The sequence below is a fragment of the Semicossyphus pulcher genome, unplaced genomic scaffold, assembly GCF_022749685.1.
Source record: "Semicossyphus pulcher isolate SPU_LCO1_2020_fin unplaced genomic scaffold, fSemPul1.0.p SCAF_1, whole genome shotgun sequence".
Classification (NCBI taxonomy): domain Eukaryota; kingdom Metazoa; phylum Chordata; class Actinopteri; order Labriformes; family Labridae; genus Semicossyphus; species Semicossyphus pulcher.
In genome coordinates, this window is record NW_027211603.1 from 652,366 (window position 1) to 679,576 (window position 27,211).

Here is a 27,211-nt window from a genome sequence, read left to right on the forward strand (position 1 = left end):
CCTGTATGCTGCGAGATGGGGCCTCCATGGATCGGACCTGTTTGTCCAGCACATCCCACAGACGCTCCATTGGATTGAGATCTGGGGAATCTGGGGGCCAAGTCAACACCTTGAACTCGTTCCTCAAACCATTCCTGAACCATGTCTGCAGTGAGACAGGGCGCATCATCCTGGTTAGAGAGGCCATTGCCATTAGGGAATACTGTCTCCATGAAGGGGTGGACTTGGTCTGCAGCAATGTTTAGGAGGTGGTACGTGTCAAAGTAACATCCACATGAACGCAAGACCCAAGGTTTCCCAGCAGAACATTGTCCAAAGCATCACACTGCCTCCGCCGGCTCGCCTTCCTCCCATAGTGCATCCTGGTGCCATGTCTTACCCAGGTAAGAGACACACACGCACCCGGCCATCCACATGATGTGACATGACGTGATTCAGCCCAGGCCTCCCTCTTTGATTGCTCCGATGTCCAGTTGTGAGGCTCACGTGACCATTGTAGGAGCTTTCAGCGGTGGACAGGGGTCAACACTCCCCATGCGCATCAGTGAGCCTTGGTCGCCCACGACCCTGTCGCTGGCTCACTAGTTTTCCTTCCTTGGATTACTTTTGGTAGGTATACTTTGGAGACGCTCTGACCCAGTCGTCGAGCCATCACAGTTTGGCCCTTGTCGAAGTCGCTCACATTCCTACGCTTGTCCATTGTTCCTGCTTCCAACACATCAACTTGGAGGACACAATGTTCACTTGCTGCCTAACATAGCCCACCTGACAGGGGCTATTGTTACGAGATAATCAATTGTTAGGGTTAGGGTTATTGCTCGCCTGATATGTAAATGTTGGGTCTCTTTCACCCTGATGTTCCCAAACCTTACAGACCCTCTCCAGGTAAAATCCAGTGTTTAATCGTGTAAACACCATGTGGTGTTCTTCATGTGCCACAGGACACATCAGGGACGACATCAGCATCATCTCCATGGCTGGGCCTGTCTGCTTTTAACCTGCAGTGTACCAAGGACAGGCTGAACAACACGTGTTCAGACTGGCAGGTTTGTGACGTCACAAACCTAAGGAGCCAATCCTGTTAAAGGACGGGGTGACGCTATGCATATCATTATGTGTAACCTACGGCAACCACTTGGGCGATGTGCGAGCCAGCTGTCACCATCCCTACTGACTGCCAACGTTAACGTTACTACTAGTTTCAACAAGTCGCCACTAAACGACGGCAGAGACGTGTTTTGTGTTCGTGACGGAGGGGCCGGTTGGAAATGTGCACAGTGGGCGGGGCCTATGTAGATTCAGGAATCTTTAATGAGGGAGAAGGAGGAGATGTCTCAGGAGGATTTTTACAAGAAAATTAAACGGATTTTGCAGAAAAAGCAAATCAGACAATTTATTATTTCACGCAGAGCTTTTCATACGTCTTACAACATGACTGGAGCTGCTCTTTGAACAGTTTAAGGAGGCGAAACTCGAATCTCTTATTTTTAAAGACTCTGACAGATAATGTTCTAATGACAGACGTGTCCAATCAGATCGCAGCATGTCACACAAAGGACTGAATGTTATAAACTGTGCGTTTGTGACAACATTGCACCGTCATTTCCATCAGGCGGAGCGAGTTAAATGTTACATCTGGCTGCTGTTAGTGAACCAGCAAGATTTAACAGGCCACTAATCACTGATGTGACCTTAACTTGACATCAAGTAAGACACACTGTGACGACGACCATGTTGCAGAAGTTCCCGAGTGACGTGCGCTGAGACTTTATGTTTATTTGAAAGAGATTAAAGCTGCAGTAAATCCTTCACACCGTCCTGTTCATCCAGAGGCAGAACATTTCATTTCTCCAGATTTTAAATCATTTCATATCCCACACTGGAGCGAGAATTACGTTTTTAAAAAAGTCCCATAATGCAATGCTTTGCCTGTGCTGAGATGACAGATGGGTAAATTACAGTCATGTGAATCTTGTTTCAGCCGTGACGCAAAATGTTGATGATTCATACGTTCCTGGAACCTCCATTTACTGCTCCTTACAGAGTATTTATAGTTTCCATAGAGACCGTCATGTTAGAGCAATGATTTCACATTTACCTGTTTATTGTTATAATGTCATGAAAGAGCGTTAGACAAACACACAGCTGGTGTCACCTTCAGGACTCAGGAGTGAAATACTTCAGCCACGGTTTCGGATCTTTAAAGAATCTGCAGGAAAGTTCAGCCTGCAGAGCTGAAGAGATCAGATGTGACAACGTTTGTTCAGAGAGCCTGAAGCACCGGACTTCTGTTTCAGGTACAAACCAGCCGCAGCAGACCGTTAGACGTACGAGTATGTTAGAGAAACACACTGCTATGTTGCTTTCTCCAAAACCTCAATGTGTGGCATTTATTCACAAACAAAACTGAACTGACGTTTGATTAAAGTTATTTTGATATTACAAAAGTTGACAGAACTAGACAACAGTGTTAAGATACATGGTGTTCTAAGAGAGGGACACGAGCTGCACAGTCTGGGACCGCATGTCACAAACTACATCATCATTTCTTGACATAGCCTAGTATACATATGGAACACACACACACACACACACACACACACACACACACACACACGTACATATCAATATCTAATTTCCTTAATATTGATATAAATAAATTATAAATCAATGTTTTTTAATTGTATCGATAAAATATTGGAGCATTTATACTCTATATCCTATTTGAGCATACTGTTGCTGTATATGGTTATTAATGTATCGCACATACTGTAAATGCAACTTGTGCTTTGACTAAATGGTTTATGAAACTTTCCTGCCAATACAATTATTATCTTTCTACTGCTGAGATGTTAAATCACGTCTTGGAGGCTTTAATGACAAACATCAGTTTGCCTGCTGCATTCTTTGGTACAAATGTGCAACTTTGGACATTTCACTCAAGGAACTCAAACTGAGCTGCTTCTTTAGTACATCCAACCAAACAGCTCCAACAATCCCACTTTTACTGCTATAGTATGTTTTATTCTTTGAAGAAACCACCAAAAATAAAATTAATAATATTGTTAAAAGTGTTAAAAAAAAAAAAACTCGTCCCTGCAGGACGCAGATTTTTGGCCCCTCTCCCTGCCCGTAGGCTCCTCACCCCGCTGTGCCTGAGTCTCATTGAGAAAATAGAAGCAAAGCGTCAAACCACCAACACGGTTTCACACGCAGGCAGATTGAGGGGCTGTTTGGGTGAAGGGGACAGCACAAAGTCATGTCTGTGGGTGTTTTCTCCTCCTTTCAGTCCCATTTTTCATCTCTCCCTCTGACCTAAAAAACTAGTCCAGTGTCGGCGCTGCCTTCTTTTCTTTTCGGCTGAAAAACTCGCGGATTTTTCCTGTAACCTAAATACGCTCCGACCTTCCTTCATCCTGCAGCTGCGACGGTGAAAATACCGCACTTTTTCAAAGACACAAACATGCACCTTTACTTTTTCTCATCAAGTACCTGAGCACCGCTCCACTTGCACCTTAAGTAGTCAGTGGAGGTATGCGCGAGCTCCAAACGACCGAACCCGAAGCGCCTGATTTGAAAAGTGTAAAAGAAAGAGCTGCAGCTTACCTTCCTTTTTTAAGGCATTGATGATCGACTTCATTTTCACTCCTTTGCTACTCCAACTCTGCGTCACAGTTTGTTCATATCACAGGACTTTACTGATCCCGAGTTTCCCCTTCAGCACCACGGACAGCGACTCCGCGGAGAGGAGCTGCCGCGCGCAGCGCACATGATCCCGCTCACACCTTCCACTACCAGCGCCTCCCTGCTAAAACACAACCCCCTCTGCTCACACACACTCACACACACATGACTTCCCTTACCCCGCCCCCTTACACACACCTCCCCTCTCTCCCGCGCTCTCCCATGAGAGACACACTGCACTGCACAGTGAGCGCCAGTGCCAGTGAAATGAGCCAGAGGTAGTCCTTGTAGTGGATGTAACAGAAGAGATGCTTAGGAGGAACGATGGTGTCAAAGTTGACTCTGTTGTTTAGTAGAGGTCATGCAGGCCGGTCACAGGTTCATAAGAAAGATGCAGGCTGGTTATTAGTGATAAATAAACATTGTAAACATGTATAAATATGTAGTATGAGGACTATAAGAGTTTTAGAGGCAGACTGAGAAGAGAAATGAGGAGTAACATTTTGCTTTGTTTTGCATTTCGTGAATAAAGTTGCAACATGAAGATGAATGATCAGGATCAGAGCTCTCCTCTTTACACTTTGTGCATGGAGGTGGCTAAATGTCTTTTTGCTACTTGTAAAAATTTAACATCACCATAGTGATCAAAGGTATCTGTAAAGAGTCAGTTACGTGCGCCTGCTCGACCACAGGTCAGCCACTAACTCATCTTATTCACAGGGCGGCCATTTTCCTCTGACATCACACTAAGCCGTGGCGTTGAACTGTTGTGCTCCAGGTTTGCAAACTAAAACGGAATCTGACAAACAGTTTTGTGATGCTGCTGCTTTCTGATTGATCAACAACTGACGTTCACCAAATGATCGGCAGACCGGGAGGCGACAGCGATCAGTGCGTCGAGGACTGCAGCCTCTGTACCATCTGAGCCAAACCAGCGGCCCTATTCACGGTTAGTGTTGACTTTAACTTCTCACACGCCTGCGTGTTGACGAGGAGTTCTCACATCTTCAAGGTTCAGAGTGATATTTACTTGATATACAACATATCAACCACAATATGTCTTTGATAGCACCATGAAAACAGCTGTGAAACCAGTCCAGCGCAGCGTTTATGAATGTATGCTGACAGATCCCTCACAGTGAGTGCACACATTATTTTATTGCACTTTTTGTTTGTTTAAAATGTTTATTTATTTTCATCAAAGGTCAGACATTTCTCAGTTTGGTTTCAGAGTTTTGGCGTCCCGCAGAGGTCTAAATGTTGCCTCGTTAAAACGAAAACAAAACTGGGGACAAAACTGAACTATATTGTTTTAAATTAATATTTAAAATGTTTAATAGAGAAACAAAAGATAAACAAACACCGTCAGAGCATAAGAGAGATTATATTTGAAAGCTTCAGTCTGATCTGTCGTGTGGAGCTCGTTTACAGCCGCAGCCTCAGGTGTTTAGACTCCGTTCATTTGCACGAATAAAATTAATAAAACATGAAAGACGAGAGAAAATAACAACTGACTGTGCAGATTGGAAACCCCAAGAGAAACACACACACACACACACACACACATGCGCGCGTCTCTCCACAGAACAAACAAATGAAAACAGAGACGCGCGCGATGTAAACCGAGAGTAAATATGAATTTAATTGCACATAATGCAGAAGCAGAGAGAGTATTGTGACCTCTGCTTCAAAGAGTAAAATAAAATAACATTTCACAGGTTTAAAACTTTACTCTGCATTTCTTGAAAAACCGATACTGATTTATATTTAAGTGCTTCATGTTTTGAATGAACTGATGAACAATAAGAAGAAACAACAACAAGGAACAAGGAAGAGTCAAACTCTGAACAACACAGAGACACAGTCAGTCCTGACCTGATCCACTGAACGACTCCCGTCTCTGTCCCTGTCCTTACATGAGATGGACTCTTACTTTTCCAGATGACTTAATGTTCATCGTGTCAGACTTGAGCTTTATTGATGCTTAACAGAAACAAAAATATGTTTGGAGATTAAAAAGGATTTTAGTTTTCATGTAGGTGCTTGTGTTTACGCTTCAAAGATTTCTGGGCAGTCAGACACCATCTGTTCAGTTTCCAAACCATCTTTGTAAAGTATTTCCGACCAAGCTGACGTATGAAACATCAGAAGAAGACAGATGGAGGCAAAAAGAAAACTTTGTTATTTGTAGATAATCTCACGACATCGCTGAAAGAAACCAGAATTCAAACAGGATCCTCTAAGTGAGAAGGACAAGCAGGATATGAATATGATGTTAATGTCCTGTGGAGCAGATTACATTCAAACATCAAATACTCTTTTCAAAATCTTAAAGAGCAAGAAATAAAGGTTGATTGATTTATTGATTGATTGGTGCTGCAAAAGGAAGCTAATGAACCACTCTCTGAGAAATAAGCCGAGGCTCACGGATTCATTCCTCATGAATTTATTCTCAGGAAGTTCCTGTGATTCCAACATTATTCCTAATGCAGTTGTTGGAAAACGTGAATAAAGCAGAAATATAGGATTTTGAGGGAACGATGGACTCGTGTGCAGCTTCCTCAGGAAACAAATCCTTGTTGTTACTAGGCAACCCAGAGGGGGACGGCTCCATACATCATTAAAGCTGCTCTACACACCAGCGTGCACACCTGCCTGCTATATGATGTAATGTGCATGCTCACGCTGCCTCTGTCTGTTTACACTGCGTCCTGTTAATGAAGGCTCCTCTCTGCCTCCACGTTCTCTTACTGATGACACACTGATACGAACTTGTGGAGGAGCTGACCCCACTGAAGGGCCACACAGCAGATGGTGACATGAAAAGCATATGTTGTCATAAAGAATGCAATGATGCAGCCATGAGGGCAGATTTCCTTCCACACTGAGCACGAGCACTTCACACTGAGTGGAGGAAATAATAAATATGGAGGACGATGAACAGAAATGTGTTTCAGTGCTTTTTCTATGTTTCAAAAAACACTTTGGTGGTTATGAACTACAAATACTTTGTTCCTGCACTTAAGTAGAGTTACCTGTTCTTTACCTGGTTGTTTTTCTGATATCTTGTGACTTTTACTCCCGACATTTTAACACAAACATCTGGACTTTCTTCTCCTTACATTTTCAAAACAGGCATGCTAATTTGGCTTTAATGCATTAGGGGGGAATTATCTCTATTCTATTTCTATTGAAGTAAAGAACGTGTGTACTTTAACCCTGTAGAGAAACTGTGTTTCCTGCCATGTAGTTTACCTGCTTCTTACAGACCTACGTCAGATGACCAACCCCCTGGCTGCCATTGATTTGCAAGATTTAAACACTGATTCAGTTGCTCACTGCTTTAATGGACTGATTCTCAGATAAATAATATTTGGTTACTTGATGACTCTTTCAGCAACATTTAAAAAGGACTGAGGTGTTCCTCAGGGAAGCATTCCGGGGCCTTCTTTTTTCTTATATGTTCTCTGTTGGTAAAATAATCCTCATCATCAATCATCATCACAATGACAAATATCGTTATGCTGATAATACACAACTGTACATGTCTGTCTCGTCAGTGAACTACAGTGCTTTCAACGCTCTTCTTACCTGTCTGACTGGATACTCTTCCTGTGGCTGAATCTTAAGACCTACCTTTTTATTTTTGGCTTAAATTTGGCTTCACCTTCCTCTTTATAGTTTTGTTTGATCTGTTTATCCTTTACTTTTTAATGTATTTATTGTTTTGACTTTATTTTACAATATTTATTGTGTGTTTTTTGTCTCTTTTGTCATCTTTGCTTAAAGGTAATGTATAAATAAAGTTGTTGTTCCTTTAGGATTGATTTTGACCACCTGTGCAGTGGATTATAAAATAAGTTGTCTCTAATGCAGCACAGATGTATATCGCATGTATGTTATTCATATGCATGTGATCTGTAATTATGATTATTATACATCCAACACCTGTGTGTGAAGGAATGCACTGCATCTGTCACACACACACACACACACACACACACACACACACACACACACACGTCGGAGATAGCAGGTAATTTTCTGCTGCTACTGAACCATGTTTATCTGTAAGTGCAGCTCACACCACTCCACATTTCTAATTCTATCAAAAATCAATACTAACGAGCATTTTAACTGCTCGTCAGCCATTGGACGAACGCTCCCCTGAGGCCTGTGTGCTCATTTCTTCTTCATGGCCTGAGAGTAGGTGACCCTGCAGGAGGACAGAGGCTCATGTATGTGACCTGTTGCTGCAGCTTCAGGTGTGAAAAACAAAACTGTTAACATAAAGAAATCAGCATCAGTGTGAATGAAGTTTTCAGACGTCCTCTCCTTCCTGAGAGTCGATTTGTCCTCCTTCCTGGGCACAGAGCTGGCACAATCAGCCAAATATAGCATGGCTTCCAGAACGAGTGGATATAGCACACAGCACAGAAGAACTCCGTGTGTAAGGACAGAGAACAATTTATAGTGATGGAAAAATTAGTGGGTGATTTTCTATATATAAAGTCCTTTAAAGCAGTTTGTTGTTGTGAACGAGGGACGACTTTAACTTAGCCTGCACCGTTTGTAGCACAGCAGCCACTTATCCAAATGCTGCTGAGGATATTTCAATTAAACATCAGAAAATAGAGAAATAACTCCCACATGTAAAGCACCAAAGACATCAGTTTAACACTGACAGTACTCAGACTGAAGCCACATACAGTATGAACTACTTGGCTCCTGCAAAAACCAATTAAATGTGGCTTAAGAGTTCAGGAGGTGGAGGGAAAATGAGCCAAACCCCAAAAGATTTCAGGTGCTGCAGGGTCAGAACGGGAGAGGAAGTCTGCATGCACATAGAGAACATCGACGGACATCTTGAATACGTGGTTAACAATGTGACACGGTCGTGGTTTGGTTACGTTTAAGCACCAAAACTACTCGGCTAAGTGAAGAAAAAAGCCTGTGCTGGTTATGTATGTACATTTCATATACAGGCTACCTTATGTAGCCTTTACAATGTAGGTGACATTAAATACATGAAGACTTGTTTGTTTGACCCATCATTGCCATTAACCACTGTCCCAAAACGTATCGCTCTTTATACTGCGTCACATGACGTCTGCCTCGCTCCAATGGCAATGGCCAATAGAGGCCGCCACCAGACTCATAAATATTGATTATAAGCAGTGTTGGGGGTTCGTGTTTCAAAGTAATCTGTTAGATTTTTAGCCTTTAAGTTGAAATGTTCTCTTTGGTGAGACTTACAGAAGGTAAACCTACAGTAGCTAGCTAACTCAGCTAGCGAGCTGTCAGAGAGGACAGCGTTTACTTTGTGGAAATATTCACATTATTCTGAATGTTTGGGTGAAAGGGACGAGAACAACATGACGGTGAAATGTAAGCTGTGTCTGGAGGAGAAGTGCTCGTCAGCTGTGAAGAGCTCGACTTCAAACGTGAAGAAGCGTCTGCAGCTAAACACAGCTCCACAACACTGGAGGGACTAAGAGCCTGTGTTGTATTGTTGTCATGGAAACAGCTGTGCCTAATACTGTATGCCCAGTTCACTGTCAGACTGTTAGCTCATAAAGAGCTGTAAAGGTTATACTGCATCTGTCAGTCCTGTTATCAGGCTGCAGAGTTACAGACTATGGGCCGTAAATGAGGCGATGCAGAGACGGTAGAGTCGATGCATTCAGAGGTAGGCGTACAGCAGGCGACACGCCGTCCTGATGATATAACACACATGTGGAACGAGGCGTAAAGAGGGTTTAATTTTTGGTAACACAAAAGTAATCTAACGTGTTACTTTACTCAGGAGGTAATGCAGCAACGTAATGAGCTACTTTTAAAGGTAACGGTACTAAACACTGATCATAAGAGACAAATCTTTAAACAGCAGCAGAAATAAAAACTTATGGTGAAATAAAACATTTTGTAGCAACATGTATTTAATATTTAACCCTCTAGGTCTCAGTAGAGATAAAGTCCTATGTCAAAGGATTAGGACAAATAGTTTAAATGATGCAAACACACTGCAGAGAATAGAGAACAGACTGCTTTACAAGAGACTTTACAGCTTATTGATTCATTTATGTGTTTTAATGTTGGGTTTTGGTTTGTCCATAATACTTTTAACCACCACCTCACTGTGTGTATAAAAAACAAACCCTGATGCATGAACATTCAGTCCCCTCTGCCTGCATGACTTCCCATGGGCTGACAGGGAGAGCCTGCTGCGTGTCAGCTGTGGCTGCTTGTGTTCAGGTGAGTTTAAGAGCAGACTCCAGCAAACCGAGTGTCCTCTAAACTGAAAATCCTGCAGCAGCCTGAGTGTGAAAGTGTTTAAAGTGTGAGCGTGAACGTGTCACATGCATGTGTGTATTTGTGTGTGTGTGTCACCATGATAGTGTGAAGTGTTTGGTCAATGCATTCTCCCTGTCGGATTATCACAGTGGAGCAGCGGGCGGTGTAATACGCCCAGCTGTCAATCATTCTTACACAGGCTTACTGGTTTACGGAGAGGATGAATACAACACATATCTGCTGCAGACATCCGCACTATACACTCATTTATTATACTGCGTGTGTGTGTGTGTGCGTGTGTGCGTGCGTGCGTGGTTTCAGAATAACAGTCGATTGTAAAGAAAGTATTTGTAGCACATTTTAAATGAACACTGCTGAATGAGACGTTTAAATGTTTAGTTTCCATTATAACTGGTGCTCAGCTGCAGAGTTTCTGTTTTATTGTCTTCACTGCTGCTAATGAAAGTCTGTATTTAAAAATGGAAATGTGCTGAGAGTTACTGAACAAAGAGGAGGAAGTTAAAGACACGCGTGTGGCTGTTTAAATATTGTTCTTATTGTTTGGTTGTTGGTTGCTGCATGGTTTATTTAGGGATCTTTGTATGGTGGAAGTCGATGCTCATACACAGTTTTGTTTTATAAAATATCAAATATCACAAAACACATAAGATATGAGATCTACTGTAGACAGATACGAATCAAAAATGTCACTGACGTGTACAGAAGGGAGGGACACTTTCCTTCCCAAAAATACTTTCATATTTAGGCCTGATGGCCAAAAGGACTGTGCAGCTTTAGCGGCTGTTAAACTTTAAAATTAGACATAAAGACTCCTCCTAACTCTCGAAGCACACTCAAAGGGTTAAATGCTCCCAAACTGCACTGCAGAGCGAACAGCGCCTCTGTGCTCTCGTGCTGTTCGTGCGTATTTAAATGAGTCATTATGCAAACATTCAGCAGCTAACAGCACCGCGCAGGTAGAGTGAAAATATTACCGCCTGCTGACAGCTGGTGGAACCTGCAGCGCCGTGTTATAAAGGCTGTCACGCTCTGAGTTAACACTGACCATGACGTCAACTTCCAAAAATGTAAATGTCTGCAAACAGTCTTTAACAAATATTTTGCGATTATCATAATAATCAGATGAATCAACCCGGGGCAGTGTCAGCCCCGGCACACAGGCACACTTTGTCCACATGTGTGGAGACGGTCCGGAGCCGTTAGGCAGGGCGGGGATAATCATCAGGATGAGCTGCAGCCATTTAAAGAATGAAGCTGCGTTACAGAGAGTGAAACTCCGGGCTGGGCTTTTCAATGAACTGTCAAAGAGCTGCCCCCTCAATGGCACACTGTCAGGCATTGATCACTGCATCATCTTTAACATATTATATACAAATTTACTTTATCATTTGCATATAAACTCTACATGTATTTATACACTTGCAGATATGAAGTCGTACTCCTTTAGTTTTTGTATGTATCAGTGTTAGTAGCAGAGCTCGTATAGAAGACGGTAACGCCTGCATTCTTTCTAATGTCCAGCAGGGGGCGTCTCCACTGGTTGCAAACAGAACTCTATGAGAACATGCTCCTCCTCCTCTCCTGATTTATTCCCTCAGTAAACATTTTCCTAATGAGTTTATGGTCTCAACACAGCATGATGTTCATTTAGTCAATGATGCTCCTATTTAGACCAGAAAGCAGGGGCGGGTTTAGGGCGGGGCTAGCTGTGATTGACAGGTCCCAACTTAAAAGTGTCTTCTTCAGAGTTTGTCTGGACTGAAAGACACTCTGTTCATTTGGTCAGTAAGTTTGAAGCCTGTTTTCCTTCATGATATCACTGTTGCTGTGAGTTACAGATGCACCTTGCTCCTACAACTCCTGCTGATAACAATGAACACTGTTATTCTCCAGCACAGAGTCAGTTACCTGCCACGCATGGACGGTCTGCAGTAAGACACCTTCCTCTCCAGCAACACTGAGCACTATTTATACTACATGGTAACACGTGTCAATGCACAGACCTTTGGATGACTAACTATTAACTAGAGTATATAGGTCACACACACACTTACACACGCGTTAAGTGCATGAAGGACGTCAGGCCTTTCATACGTAAATGGTTGTCGTTGCCCTTTGAGAAGCGATCCTTTCTCCTCCTCCAATCAGCCGGCGTCCTACTTCACGGCTCCGTCCACCTTTGTCTCGGCGCCGAGTCCATCAAGAAATTATAGCTGCGCTGAATGCCCCGCTGATATAATAATTCACTGTATTCAAGCACTTCCAACTGCAGTAACACTCGTCGTCTCTCCCCTCTGGGTGAGAAGCAGATGGAATAACTCGCTGATTGATTTAGAGCCTGCACGGCTCGGAACAACTCACAAGCACCAAATGAAGATAATAATACGGTGCAGCTTTGGTGCTCCTTACTGACCCCTGTTCTGCATTTAACCTAAAGGCACTAACATGTTGTGTTCCCTCCAATATGCTGTCGGGTGATTTGAATTGTTCACCCTGTGGGCAGAGCTGACATGCAGCACAAACTCAGTACACAGTACGTGTAGTTCTTTGTTAACCATGGTCAAGATTGAAAACATCTGCAGCTGATTTAACACCTTCTTTTCTTGCACACTCACCTTTATGGTTTTATTATACCTTTACACAAAGTTTCAAATGGCTCCTGCAGATCTTCAGCCTGCAGCCTTAATCAGGCTGTACGGCTGCAAAGTAATCGATCAAAGTGCGTCCACTAAAAGTCCTTGTTTTTTCTGCTCAGATTGTCGGAGTCTGGTGTGTGTGCAGAGAGCGATGTAACGTCTGTGTGTGGTTAAAACAATCATCTTCCTCTGTAATGAAAAGGTCTATCTCTGTAGGGATCCTTTCTGTCATGTTGTCACACACTTAGAAGAACAACCTGAGCCTGTCAGTGGGAACAACAAGAACTTTTAGTGGACGACCTTTGACCCATCAAGGATTCTGGAGACACTCAGACCTTAAGACCCCAAACTATGTAAGAAAGAGCCCGTGTTTAAATATAACACAACCTTCTAATTGTTCTTTCGTTGTTTTGTTCATGAACTCCTGGAACGAGCCGCTTCTGTTGCAGTGATTGAGTCGATAAATTGATTGTTTAGGTTGAGTGAGGATTTAATGACTCCTTTTACAGCCTGTTGAAGCGTTAATGCTGTTAAAGACTCCGTTGACACAAACAGTAATTTCACTCTGCAGAGCACCGGAGCTGCTGCTCTGCCGTGTGTCTTTGGTGTTGAATCGTGAACAACACACTGCATTCGTAGATCGCTTTGAACGATGTGCTAAATAAATGCATTGATGATGTTTGCATCCTTAAACAAGCTGCCTAAAGAGTCTCTCTGACCTGATGTGGATCATGTTTCATTAAAAGGAGGACGAACAGATCATCCTGTCCAGGTAATCAAATCACCACACACACACTGACACACAGAGAATCGAACCCTTTCAGGACCCTTGTTCGCAGACAGGAGGCTGCAGCCTTCACAGCGAGGTGAAGGTAAAAACAATGACGCAACGAAACAGAAGATTTATGTGGCTGAACTGTTACATCATCTGTAAGCAAGAGAAACTGCTAAAGCCACAGGGCTTATAGTGTTTAGACAACATCACACACACACCCCCACACACACACACACACACGCACACACACACACACACACACACACACACACACACACACACACACACACACACACACACACACACACACACAGCCCATGATCAACATTAAAACACACCAAAGCTGCATATAACCAACAAGAGGCTCAACACGCCTGCACGACAAGCTGTCTCCTGTGAGGACTGGACTGTGTGTGTGTTCATAGCAACATTATGCAACTACTGGTATTTGTTGTAACCCCCCCTTTAAGGCCCGGAGTCTTTCATTCACAGATTAATCAATTCTGAACCCATCAGCTATTGTCCGACATCCACACAGCCTCTGGGAGTGACGGGCAGCTTTTTGGGTGTTCCGATGTAGCCAGTAAAAAAAGATGAATCGCTGATGGGAGTCTGGATGTCATCACAGAGCGCTGTGTTCCTCCCCTTTTGCTCTCCACACAGACTGTGTGCACACTTTTATGGATAATCTGTAAATAGAATTATAATAGAATTTGCAGAATCAGTTAAAACAATGGTGACTGCACCAGTGTTGGGGAACGTTCTTTTAAAAGTAACGTGTTAGATTACTTTTGCGTTAACAAAAATTGAACCCTCTTTGCGACTCGTTCCACATGTGTGTTATATCATCAGGACGGCGTGTCGCCTGCTGTACGTCTACCTCTGAATGTATCGACTCTACCGTCTCTGCATCGCCTCGGTTACGGCCCATAGTCTGTAACTCTGCCGCCTGATAACAGGACTGACAGACGCAGTATAACCTTTACAGCTCTTCACAATGCTAAAAGTCTGACAGTGAACTGGGCAGAGGCAGACAGAATTAGGCACAGCTGTTTCCATGACAACAATACAACACAGGCTCTTAGTCCCACCAATGTTGTGGAGCTGTGTTTAGCTGCAGATGCTTCGTCCCTTTCACCCTTTTATTTTACAGTAACAGATTACTGTTTATGGAAAAGTAACTAAAAAACAGATGAGTTGACTTGCAGAGCTAACGCGCTATGTTACTCGATCTTTTTAACATGTTACCCTCGATGGTGGTCGAGACTGTGGCCGAATGATGAGGGCCTCTGTCTGCAGTAAAACCCCAGTTTGGTTCTCTTTGGTGTACGTCTCTCCAAAGACAACAACGCTGTGATCTTTGACTTCAACTTAAAGGTCGGATTTTACTCCATCACTCTCTCTTTTCCTCTCCTAAGATTCATCCATCGTTATCTTCCACAAAACCACACAAAGAAGGGTAAGGTGGAACCTTTGCTCCGGCTCCAGGCTGCAGGGTGCCTGAGCCGTCAAAACAGTGCAGCATCAAAAACAGCCCCAAGCTTTCTTTTAAGCCTTTATAGTTGCATAATGTTGCTTTAAGGTGGGGTGGTGAGTGAAGGAACTTGAGTTAAGGGTTGATGGGATTATAGGACTGTGGGAGGGGTGGGGGGGCACCCACCTTTGCAGCAGGCTGAACCCATGGCGGCCAATCGAGACTCCAGCTGTAAAGACGTCCCATCCCCAAATCCCCAAATCCATCAACAGAGACAGAACAAAGATGTCCGAACACGCTGAGGGGACGACGACTGACCGACTACCTGCTCACCTGTAACTAATCCTGACTCACACTCAGAGCTGCAGCTGAACACTTGTGCTTACAAACGGTGTGAAGGAGGGAGGAGGGAGGTGTGGAGGAGATGTGGACAGAAACAAGGCTTTTTGGGGGTAATCCTGCACCGCTGTGTCCCAGTTCGCCTCCACCAGGTCGCTGCCATGCGAGGCTGCAGCCATGAGCGAGGGAAACAACTGCAGGATTACATCTTTAGATTAGATTAGATTTCTCTCCCCCCCTCAATCTTTCCCTGTCCTCTTTTATAGATTCATTTGTGTGTTCATCTTTTCTCATTTTCTCTCAGGCCCCAGTAATCCCCGAGTTATCTCTGAGCACCGCAAACTACTCGACGGCTCCGTGTGGGACATTTTCTATTCACAGTCCGTGTTTATTGCCTTAAACATTGACACAACAGCTGCAGCAGCAAACACATGTAATTTTAAACGCATTTTGCAGCTGTGAATAGCTTTTAAACCGCCTGACGTGTTCCTCTATCAGGAGGTAAATCTGTTGCTTTCATTTCTCTGCCTCCACAGAACTCACAAAGCAGCGACTGTAAGCAACAAAGGTTTCGATAGCCAGTCGAAGAAACACATAAAAAACATGTTCAAAAATCTTTTCCTCACTTTTGTATGTTCGTGAGAAATCTTCCTCGTCTTCTCACCTCCCTCACGCTCCTCACACACACTCAGCTGCAGAATGAATTAACTCTCATACACTGTATATATGTGTACAGGCACCATCCTGCATTCTAATGTGTTAATCTTTAACAGCATTAACGCTTCAGCAGGCTGTAAGAAGAGTCATTAAATCCTCACTCAACCTAAACAGTCTATATATAGACTCAGTCACTGCAACAGAAGCGGCTCGTTCCAGGAGTTCATGAACAAAACAGTCAAACAGTAGATGTTACATTATTTTTAAACATGGGCCCTTTTTATTATATATTTATCTTTACATATTTTGGGGTCCAAAAAGTAAAAATATACAAAATGTTGCAGCAGTGAAACAGGCTGTAATGGCTGCAACATAATCCTTGATGGGTCAAAGGTCGTCCACTAAAAGTTCTGGTTGTTTCCACTGACAGGCTCAGATTGTTATTCTAAGTGTGTGACAACATGACAGAAAGGATCCCTACAGAGATAGACCTTTTTGTTACAGAGGAAGATGATTGTTTTAACCACACACAGACGTTACATCGCTCTCTGCAGACACACCAGACTCCATTCAGAAAAGCAGTGATTTAACCTCACAGAAGCTAGTTTGCTTGTTTGTTGTGACTTTGGAGTTTTTAATGGTTAGCTGAGATCAAACACAATATTTGTGTCACACAAAACAACACAGAAAACCAACTGCTTAAGGCAGATGTGCACAAGCAGCTCCTGTGTTCTGTGAGGTTAAATTACTCCTTTTTTAAATGGAGTCTGGTGTGTTTGCAGAGAGCGATGTAACGTCTGTTTGTGGTTAAAACATCATCTTCCTCTTTAATTAGAGGTCCTATCTGTGTAGGCAGAAGTGATCTACTGCAGAAAGTCTAAAGCTTTTACAATCTAATACTCACTTAGATCCCAACATACAGGTTTATAAATACCGGTCCTGATGGGTAGTATAATCACTGTTCTTATCTAGTTTTACATCTACAGCAATAATAATTAAAGCTTTAATTGGTTTTCCACATAACTGAGCATTATAGTGTATAGAAACAATAGCAACAGAAGCATTATTAAATCCATCTACCGACTTAATCAAATCCTGTCTGACTCGCACGGATCAGTCGACACCTCTGGAAACCGACCAATCAGTTCGCACCAAACCAAAGCTCCCGCTGGCCGAGGCATTGATCATTTTCTCCCGGCCAAATCGTCCCAGTGTAAACATAAACTTTCATCCTCTTGGCAACGCTCTCGTAATCCCGCGGAGGGGATTATACCGCGAGGTCATTTAGGAGGATCAAACCAGGGGGGGATTTGAAATGTATCTCTGGGGAGATTCAGGAACACGAGCTGGGTGGCCGAGGAAGAATAGGTGAAGAAAAGAGGAGATTCTGCTCTCGTGCTTACCTATATCTGACTCTTTGTGGTTCTTGATGAGTTCAGCGAGCTCAAAGTTTCCGGCGATAATGGCCACCTGCAGAGAGGAAGAGAGAGGAGAGAGAGGAACACACGTTATCTTTAAGAGAGGTGTGAGAGGAGTTCAGAACAACAGAAGAAAATAACAACATGTTGGTTATTCTGAGAGAAAGATTACTTAAAAAGAATCATTTATTTACTCATCCTGCGACAGAGCGAAGCTATCTCTCTTTAAATGTAAACATCCCCACAGAAACAAGCTGCTGGGTACAATCGTTTGGGTTCTTCAACAGTTTCAACTTTGCAGAAAGTCTTCAAGGATTTAATCATCTGTAGCCAAGAATGTAGTAATCTATGACACACACACACACACACACACACACACGCAAGCCATGATTCACACGAGACACACGCGACGGCATGCACATGAAGGGTCACGTGTATGTGGAGAGGAGAGGGTTAAAGCAGTTGGACAGACTTTAACACAAAACTGATGAAAAATACGATTTTATTCGTGTTGTTTTTCCAGTCGAGTAAATAAATCTAAATAAGACAAAATAACTACGTAAAGGTCGACCTATTGATTTATTACAGGGTCAACCTTTATCAGGATACAGGCTACTACTCTACTAGCTGGTTAGCGTAATGATTAACAGCTGCATCTTCACAGACAACAGATCTTCATTCAGCATGTATTTTGTGCGAATGCAGCTGCTCTGTCAGGATTACATGCAGCTCCAACCTGATCATGCTAACTAGCAAGAGGAACGTAACACACGCGATCGTTTCATTTCAGTCTGGAGATGAACAACAAAGTGCATCTACAGGTGACTCAGAGAGGGACAACGTTCCTGTAATAACAATAATATAATAGTATTACATTCTCGATCCACTAAAGAGTTTCTCAATCCTCTGCGCGGCCCGTGAATCTAAAGTGTCCGCTCCCCGAGAGAGGGACTCTTCATGACGTACAGGCTTTCTTCCAAAGTTAAAGTTTGTCTCGACTGTAGAGCATGGAGAGATGTCAGAGTGAGGGGGCTGCACATGGACATGCACCCCCAGCGGAGAATTCGGTGCCTTGCTCAAGGACACCTCGACAGAGCCCAGGACGGGAGCTGGACCCTCTCCAGCAACCAGCCCCAATCCCAGGCTTGGTACAGACCGGGAGTTGAACCGGCCACCCTCCTGTTCCCAAGCCAAGTCCCTACAGACTGACCTACCCTCTAGTGATGGTTAAGAAGCCATATATTTATATCGCACACGATGATACATGTAAAGATTGCACATGATTTTAAACATAATTGTGCATGACAATAATGAGAAGTTAAAGGAAGCTAAAAAAAATAGTATAAAGAGCTTCAGTTAAAAGAAATATTGCACATGGTATTATAAGCGTGATAAATCTGTAACATCTGCACATAATGATGAATATTGAGCAGAATATAGTTTCATATTTAGCTGCTAATTAATCGATCTCTGACTGTTGTGCTTTGGTTTCTAAAAAACACACATTTCCTGAAGTCTTTGTCTTCTTTTGCCAAATCAAAAACATTTCACATCCTGAACTCTGCTGCTGAAACTGTGCTGTGTGTTCTCTGTGCGTCCACCAGGGGGCAGTAAGAGGTCTCCTCCTGAGCAGGCTGCAGAGGTTGTCACACTGTCAGTGACCCAGATCATCGTGCATGCTGTCATGTTGCTGAGTGTGTGAGGTGTTGCAGGGTTTACAGTATGCTTCAGGATCATGGGTGTAAAAATACTCAGGTTCAGCTTCCACTGACATGCTGCACACACACACACACGCACACACAGGCATACACACACACTCACGAGCGCGTGCACACACACCTCATGGGAAACCCAGCAGTGTTATATAAGCATGCCTGCTCTGATTCCTGGAGAACAAACATTCAGGAGGAAGAGGAGAGTGATGAAGAGCAGGTGTATTATTAAAGCAGAGCCCCCCCCCCCCCCCCCCCCCCACACACACACACACACACACACACACACACACACACTTGACCTTTTCTCCATATAAATAAAAACGCAGCGTTTCCGGGAGGAGCCACTCGGGAGTCTCTAACGAGGATGTTTCAGAAGGAGCAGAGCCTCTTGAATTTTTCAACACGCTGCATTAATATAAAATATATTCCAGACTTGATAAAAAATGCTTACTTTGAACAAACTGTGAGTCAATAAATGTAATCTCTCTCTCTCTCTCTCTCTCTCTCTCTCTCTCTCGCTCTCTCTCTCTCTCTCCTCTCTCTCTCGCTCTCTCTCTCTCTCTCTCTCTCTCTCGCTCTCTCTCTCTCTCTCTCTCTCTCTCTCGCTCGCTCTCTCTCTCTCTCTCTCTCTCTCTCTCTCTCTCTCTCTCTCTCTCTCTCGCTCTCTCTCTCTCGCTCGCTCTCTCTCTCTCTCTCTCTCTCTCTCTCTCTCTCTCTCTCTCTCTCGCTCTCTCTCTCTCTCTCTCTCGCTCGCTCTTTCATGGTAGGAAATGTGAAGTTGACTGCGAGGGAGCAGGAGGAGGGGGACGTATCCTACATGATGCCTGCCGGCTCGCTCTCCCACTCGCTCGGAGGATCTCCCACACTGAATGCAGCGGTGTGTGACACATCTGTGACAGGCTGCTTTCTCCCAGAGGATCCTGAGCTGATCCCAGAGCAGGCTCACGGGATGTGATGGAGTGACACGTCAGAAGGGAGAGACAGAGCGACAGATGAAGACGTCACTCTCAGTCTGACCTGAAACCTGATGAGGCAGAACTAATCCAAGACGTTTGAAGGAATCGTTAACGTGGAAACACTTTGGATGTATGTTTTTATTATTAAGTGATTTACTTTAACATGTAGCTTCTCCGTTTCTATAGTGACGTCAATGTAAACCTGCATTCTGTCTAACGTCCAGCAGGGGGCGACTCTCTGAGCAAATGCTCCTCCTCCTCTCCTGATGTATTCCCTCAGTAAACATGTTCCTGATGAGTTTTTGGTCTCAGTCTCTAGTTTCAAGTCTTCTTCAACACAGCATGATGTTCATTTAGTCACTGATGCTCCCATTGAGAGTCACACAGACCAGGAAGAGGGGGGGCTTTAGGGCGGGGCTACCTGTGACTGACTGCACTTAAAGACACTCCAAACAGCTAGTTATGTCTCATTTCAGTTTGTACATTTGACCTGTTTTTCTCCAGCCAAAACTAGCATCCCAGCTAATATCACAGTTACTTTGAACGGGCATCTGATCAGGACGCCTCCCTGTGACATTTTTCCGGGCACAACTGGGAGGAGACCCCGGGGCGGACCCAGAGCTCGCTGGAGGGCTTATATATCCCACCTGGCCTGGGAACGCCTCGGGATCCTCCAGGATGAGCTGGAAAACGTTGCTGGGGAGAGGGACGTCTGGGTCGCATTGCTGAGCCTGCTGCCTCCGCGACCCGACCCCGGATGAGCAGGAGACAATGGAAGGATTGCTAACCAAGCTAACACTACGTTTGCTGATAACACATTTGCTAACCCCTTAATCCCCTCCAGCTTCACCTTCTCATCCAAATATGGTGCAAAAAACAAGATGGCAACAGCAATAAGGACCAATATGTGGTTTAAAATAAGAATCATCCACAAAGCAGTGGGTCATGTCACAGCGGCTGCTCCACTTCCTTTATTACGTTTGTTAAAACCAGGTTATTATGATTTCCTTGATTTCTTCTCTCTGACCTCATTTCATTAACTCTGTTTCATTCAGAGGTCATGTCCTGTGTCCACACTAAAACAGTAACTTCAGTGCCGACAACACAAATCTGTTAGCTTTATAACCAAACTGGTCCCCTGACGTCCGTGACTCTCAGAAAGACATCAGATCACACCGTCACATGCTTTGTGCTGTAAACACGTCAGTAAAGTTCCAAAAGCCCTTTTGTTGTTGACTGAGGAGGGACGATCGATTGGTCACATCCATCATCTTATCGAGAGATACTCGTCATTACTTCCTCAGTGCCAGTTAAAGGGTCAGATTGGGCGACTCACGGGAAATAAAGAGCGTTAAACCCGATTTAAAATCAGGCTGCACGACACACAAAGAGAAACTTAAAGACATCAGATTCTCTGATCTCTGACTCGATCACACATCGCTCACTACAGGAGAGTATCAAGATTATTATGTGTGTTTTCTTCTGCAGGAACCAAAGGTGAGAATGTACCTGTTGGTTTTCTGTCAGTAGAAGTATGCTAGCTAATGTTAGCCTCAGGGCTAGAATGTTCCTCCTCCTTCTCCCTCTCATTGGATAAAATACTGATGCAATTATTAAAATGTTTTATCATCGATATCCATCATGTCTGAAGTGATCCGGACCGCGTTCAGGACGGTTCTCCTCTGGGTCGGTTGGAGGGGGACGCTCGGTGTTCCTCTGTTACAGCACTAAATAAACTACAAGCATTCCTTTATGCTATTTATGTCGAGGACAGCTTGCACAACTGATGGATGAGTGTCGGCTCAGTTTGCGTCAACAAAGAAGAATGTCATCTCTGAACTGAAAATAAAACAGCCATCATATCCATACTCATCACCGGCCTCTGGAGGTTTGATTGACGGCTGCTTCCTGTCCACACTGCGGGAATGACTTCACTGCATTAACACACGAGCCTCTATATTTGCCTCTGAGCGTCTCTCACTCTGGATGAAGTGTGTGGCAGGAGTTCACTGAAGCATCTCTGCAGAGCTTCTGCAGCAGCATGGATGTGCTTTTCATTTTATTTCTTGCACTGAGAGTTCAGGAAGGTGGAATATTGATCCAAGCGGAGGTGACAGAGCGCAGCAGAGGGCGATGGTTGCACTCTTTACTTCTTATTGATGAGGTAACGATACGAAACCAGGTGACCAATGAGCAACAGGAAACTCGGTCCCAATTTATCCCTCATTATCATTCCACCGCCCACCATCACAACCACTACTGCCATCACCAGCATCACCAGCATCACCACCCCCGCACTGATTCTTTTCCTGTTCTCCCTGGTTCCCATGGAGACAAATGGTTGTGTATAACACAATAGTAAAGCAGCGGGGGGTTGGAAGGAGGAGGAGCAGCGTGCTGAGCCGCCTGCAGCCGAGTGAAACATCAGCCGAGGCAGCAAGTCTGCAGAGGGAGGGGGCGCAGGGGACGGGAAATCAATCACTAATCAATGAAGAAGAAAAGTCCAGAACAGGAAGCAGTTAAGACACAGAAGACTCCACAGAGAGCGGGGTGTTACAGGAGGAACCACTACCAACAAACTTTACAAGCTCATCAGACTGCACTGCTACAGGCTGGGAGTGTCAAAGTCATGAAGCCCACTGAGCCTGGAACATGTTCAGTTTAAACAAAGTGGAGCTGCACACGACAGAAAATTATTCAATAAATGCAAAATGATTTTAAAAGATATTCTCAGAAGTCGGCCGCTGTTAAACACGAGAGGTCGCACACAGGAAGGAGAAAACACCTGAGAACGTCTCTCTCTCTCTTTTCTCTGCAGAACGTGTGACTCTCCTCACAGCAGCAGAACAAACAGGTACATGAGTAAAGTGAGATTGTACACGGAGCTATCATGGAAGGAGTCGATGGCTGCCATGCGCTCCCTGTGTCTGTTCGGAGCGTCGGCTGTGCACGTCCTCAAAAATTATCGCTACATGGGCCGCTGGCTTAGTTCAAATGGTAGAGGCGCCCCATATATAGAAGCTACAGTCGTCATCGCACTGATCGCAAGCTCGACTCCGGACAGATAAGTTCTGTTTTAGAAGTCGACGTGGAAACCTGCAAAACTAAATAGAAACGAGTCCGGGAGCGTTACGTCCGTGCACGGAGGAACATGTTGGAGAGACGGAGCGGGGACGGTGCAGACGGTGTGTTCTGTCCACCGAACACTCAGAAGCTGTTTCTGCTGTGATCTCAGGATGAACATCACAGTAACCTCCTCGAGTGTCCCCATGTCTGCTGTTTACATCCCGCACATACAGTAGCTGCATACAACCGGAGCTCTCTGCTGCGCCCTCTAGAGGTATCCTCCAGTAACACACGTAGTGCAGAGACAAGTGTGTGAACAGTTGCGAAAAAGCAAGAATATCTCCGGCCTGAGACAAAATTAAAATACAGAAGATGTAAACAATTCCCATGAGGCATTGCTGAGACATCTGTCCTCCTTAGAATATGTGAGGAAGCGATGACCTCGACCTTTTCCCCTCCTGGCATTCCTGAGATATTGCTTCACAAGAATGAGACAGGAATAACCTCTGACCTCTGAACACTGCATTAAGACACCACAGAAACAATACAAACTGAGAGCGCACGAGGGAGAAGAAGAAAGCTACTAATGCATGATCAACGCTGTGAAATAGTCACAGTTTGGTGACACAAAACTAGTTCACAAAAGATCATGTTTATGTTCAATAAAAAGTATTGTAAGTATTACAACTGTCACGTCTCATCCTGTTTAGTTCTGTGTGTGATGTATTCGGTGTTCAGTTTTCACTTCCTGTTTTACTTTGTCACTTTCCTCTCCCTCGTTGATGAACTTCCTGTCTGTGTGTTTGCCCGCCCTTATTGTTTCTGCCTGTGTCCAGTTACAGTCACACCTGTGTCTGATACCCTCGCCTTTCCCGTGTGTGTAGTCTCGCCCTGTTTCTGAGCCGGGTCGTCTCACCGTCTCCCTTGCTCCTTGGGTTGATGTTTCCTCCGGCTCTACGAGTGTTTCACCGTGTTTTCTGCTTCATGTCAGCTTATTTTTGGACTTTTGATTCCTCACCTGCTCCCCGGGTCCTCAAGTTGTTCTGCCTTTTGGTTTTGGGCTTTGTTTATTAAATCCTTCTTACAGCTCCTCGGCCTTTGTTTTCAACCTGAACCTGATGGCAGCTAAACTTTCAGTCCTCACTCGCCCTCAGCAGACGTATCGCTCTTTATACTTTGCCATGACTCTTTCTTTGAAATAAATGCCTCTGGAAAGTTTTCAACAGAAAACACTTTGGTATAATGAACTACAGAGTGCTACGGGTGGCTGTAATTTGCTGCGTGTGACTTTGAATAATAAGGAGGAAGGAGAAGCAGAGGAGGAATCATGTCTGACTTACAGTATGTGCCAAGGGTGATGGAGAGAAGAAGAGACTGTGTGCGGGCAAAGAGGGCAGAACTGAGGGCAGAAGGAAAGTAGACAAAGAACATAATGAGGAGAGGAGATAGGAATTAGATTAAGGAGATATAGAACACAGAGGAGAGAAAGGAGGGAGTGAAGGAAAGGTACAGCAGAGAGGATGAGGAGCTTAAAGGAGCAGAAGGTTAGATTGCAGAGATGCAAATGCAGTTCAAGGGGACAAAAAGAGCGAAGAAGAGGAACAGGAAGTGGAGAGGATGTGACCGATTGTTAGAGGGGATTTTTAAATAAAGAAAATGAATATTAATCTCCTTTAAAGCCCTCTATCTCGAGAGCAGGCGCTCAGAGAGGATGATGGGAGTTTTCTGTGCTCCAGCTTCTGCTCAAATTCTTCTCCTTTTGTTGTGTGCAATAATGCTAATCAGGCTACGCTGTGCGCACACACACACACACACACACACACACACACACACTCACGCGCACACACACGGTCAGACACTGAACTGACACATGATATTATCAAATGGCCACACACCCACACAGTGTCCTAATTAAGAGCACGCGCTGCAGAGCGACGTAAGCGTGCCTCATTCAGCTGCAACGATCGCTGTTTATTAGCATTTGCACTTTCCAGTTGTTAACGCGGCTCCTAATGATGCTGCTTCTCTCCGCTGAATTGATAAGCATGCAGAGTGCCCCCTCGCTTTACAGACGGTGGTAAAACACACAAACACATAAATAAAGAGCTGCACATATACATATAAAAGGGAATCCTCATTTACAGCCTCTGAAAGGGAGAATGTAACGAGCTGCTGCACGCGTCCTGTACAGGATTACGCTCCCTCCTGTAACAATGGTATAGATGTCATGGACAAACACAACATAAGGCCAAAAGTATGAACACTCGGTTCTCCGTAAAGTTTTGCCCACACAGCAAACAAAAACAACACATCTCTCGTCCCTGGAGACAACTCGGTACGGGAAAATGCTCCTGATCAAAGGTCGTCCACTAAAAGTTCTTGTTGTTTCCACTGACAGGCTCAGGTTGTTATTCTAAGTGTGTGACAACATGACAGAAAGGATCCCTACAGAGATAGACCTTTTTGTTACAGAGGAAGATGATTGTTTTAACCACACACAGACGTTACATCGCTCTCTGCACACACACCAGACTCCATTCAGAAAAACAGTGATAAAACAGGAGCTCCTGGTCCACTGCGGTCTCGATTGGTTAGTTGTTTGTGTTATTGTGTCTTACATAAATGTTGCGTTAATTCTGAACTCACCATGAAAAACATCAAAGTCACAAAATAACACAAACAAGCTGATCAAAGTAGACCAGCAACTACCGTGTTCTGTAGGGTAATATTAACGATTTTCTCAATGGAGTCTGGTGTGTGTGCAGAGAGCGATGTAACGTCTGTGTGTGGTTAAAACAATCATCTTCCTCTGTAACAAAAAGGTCTATCTCTGTAGGGATCCTTTCTGTCATGTTGTCACACACTTAGAATAACAACCTGAGCCTGTCAGTGGAAACAACAAGAACTTTTAGTGGACGGACTTAAACAGGCACATTTTGCTCCCTAATTATTTCGCAGCCTGTTTCAAAAGAACTGGCTGAAGCAATGTCAAGTTTTTCTTGTACCAATTAGTCACGAACGTCCAAAAATATCTCAAACAGGGCCCAGATACAAATAAAAAACTGGAATTCCACTTCAAAATTTCCCACACAAACATCGACAATCTATGCAAAACTAAAGTGCGCTGGAAGTACCTTCGAAAACCTTACTGCAAAGACACACAGTGATAGTTGAGACAAAAGTCCTCTCCCAGCTCTGGGTCGGTGGTTATTTTATCCCTTTCCTTTTCATAATGACGCCTGTGCACAGAGCCGGCTCCATGGATGAACGTGACCTGCCCGCACAGAGCCCTGAACTCATCACAATCCAACACTTTGGGAATGACCTGAAACTCCGACTGGAGCCTGACCTGATCACTGATCACTCATGCTCTCTCACCCTGCAGCAGGTTGATCATGGCGGTGAAGAGACTAAAACAAGTTTTTTAGATTACATTAGATTAAGTGCCTTCCTGGTCTTAATGAGGGGGAGTCGTTTTCATGTTATATCACTGCTTTTGATGGACAAATCCTTATTTCATCCACTGATACTTGAGCTGCTGATTTCCTACATTTCCAAGAAAGCGTCCACTCAGAGAACAGGCTCAAACTTGTTGGATTCGGCTCCTGGCTCCATGTGTAGGTGGAGAGTGCAACAGTGATAAAGATAGTAAGAGCAAGAGAGCGAGTTATTCCACTCGAAAACAAGTGAGAGTCCACAGCATGTCTAGTGGCTGCTTGTTGTTCTGCTGTCGAGGCTTCTGTCAGCACAAGAACTGCTGTTTGTCTCTCTTACAACAGATTTTCTCTGTATGTTCGCTGAGAGGCTGGAGAGGAGTGTTGGCTGCAGAAAGCATCTCTCAGTCTGTGATTCTGAGGGAGTTAAACCGTTTCCTGTTACTGTTAATATTCGGCTCTCACAGGCGACATGTTGCTGTTCTGGAAATATCTTCAGGGCTGGGCAGTTATTCAACAGTTGCTCTTTTTGGTCCAGAAATGATCAGATGATTTTGTCCTGTTTATTTCATGATATGGTTACATAAAACACACGAATCCTTCCAAGCTCGGTGTGATAAAATACCACAAAGTGTTTCACTTCAGCTCTCCTGCAGAGATGTGTTTCAGTGTAAAGGCACTTAATGAGTTTAGCTTTCATTTGATGCACATTACACTACACATTATGTTTGACATAAAAAGA

The 27,211-nt window shown here is 44.1% G+C and overlaps 1 protein-coding gene across 1 annotated transcript in view; it reads right to left on the minus strand.

Moving 5' to 3' along the window:
- The window catches only part of shank2b (SH3 and multiple ankyrin repeat domains 2b), a 227,999-nt gene that overhangs the window by 103,185 nt on the left and 97,603 nt on the right, over nucleotides 1-27,211 (minus strand). The window contains exon 10 of the mRNA XM_069664439.1: nucleotides 17,284-17,350. Coding sequence (XP_069520540.1) covers nucleotides 17,284-17,350 — 67 coding nt within the window. The remainder of the gene's footprint in view (nucleotides 1-17,283; nucleotides 17,351-27,211) is intronic.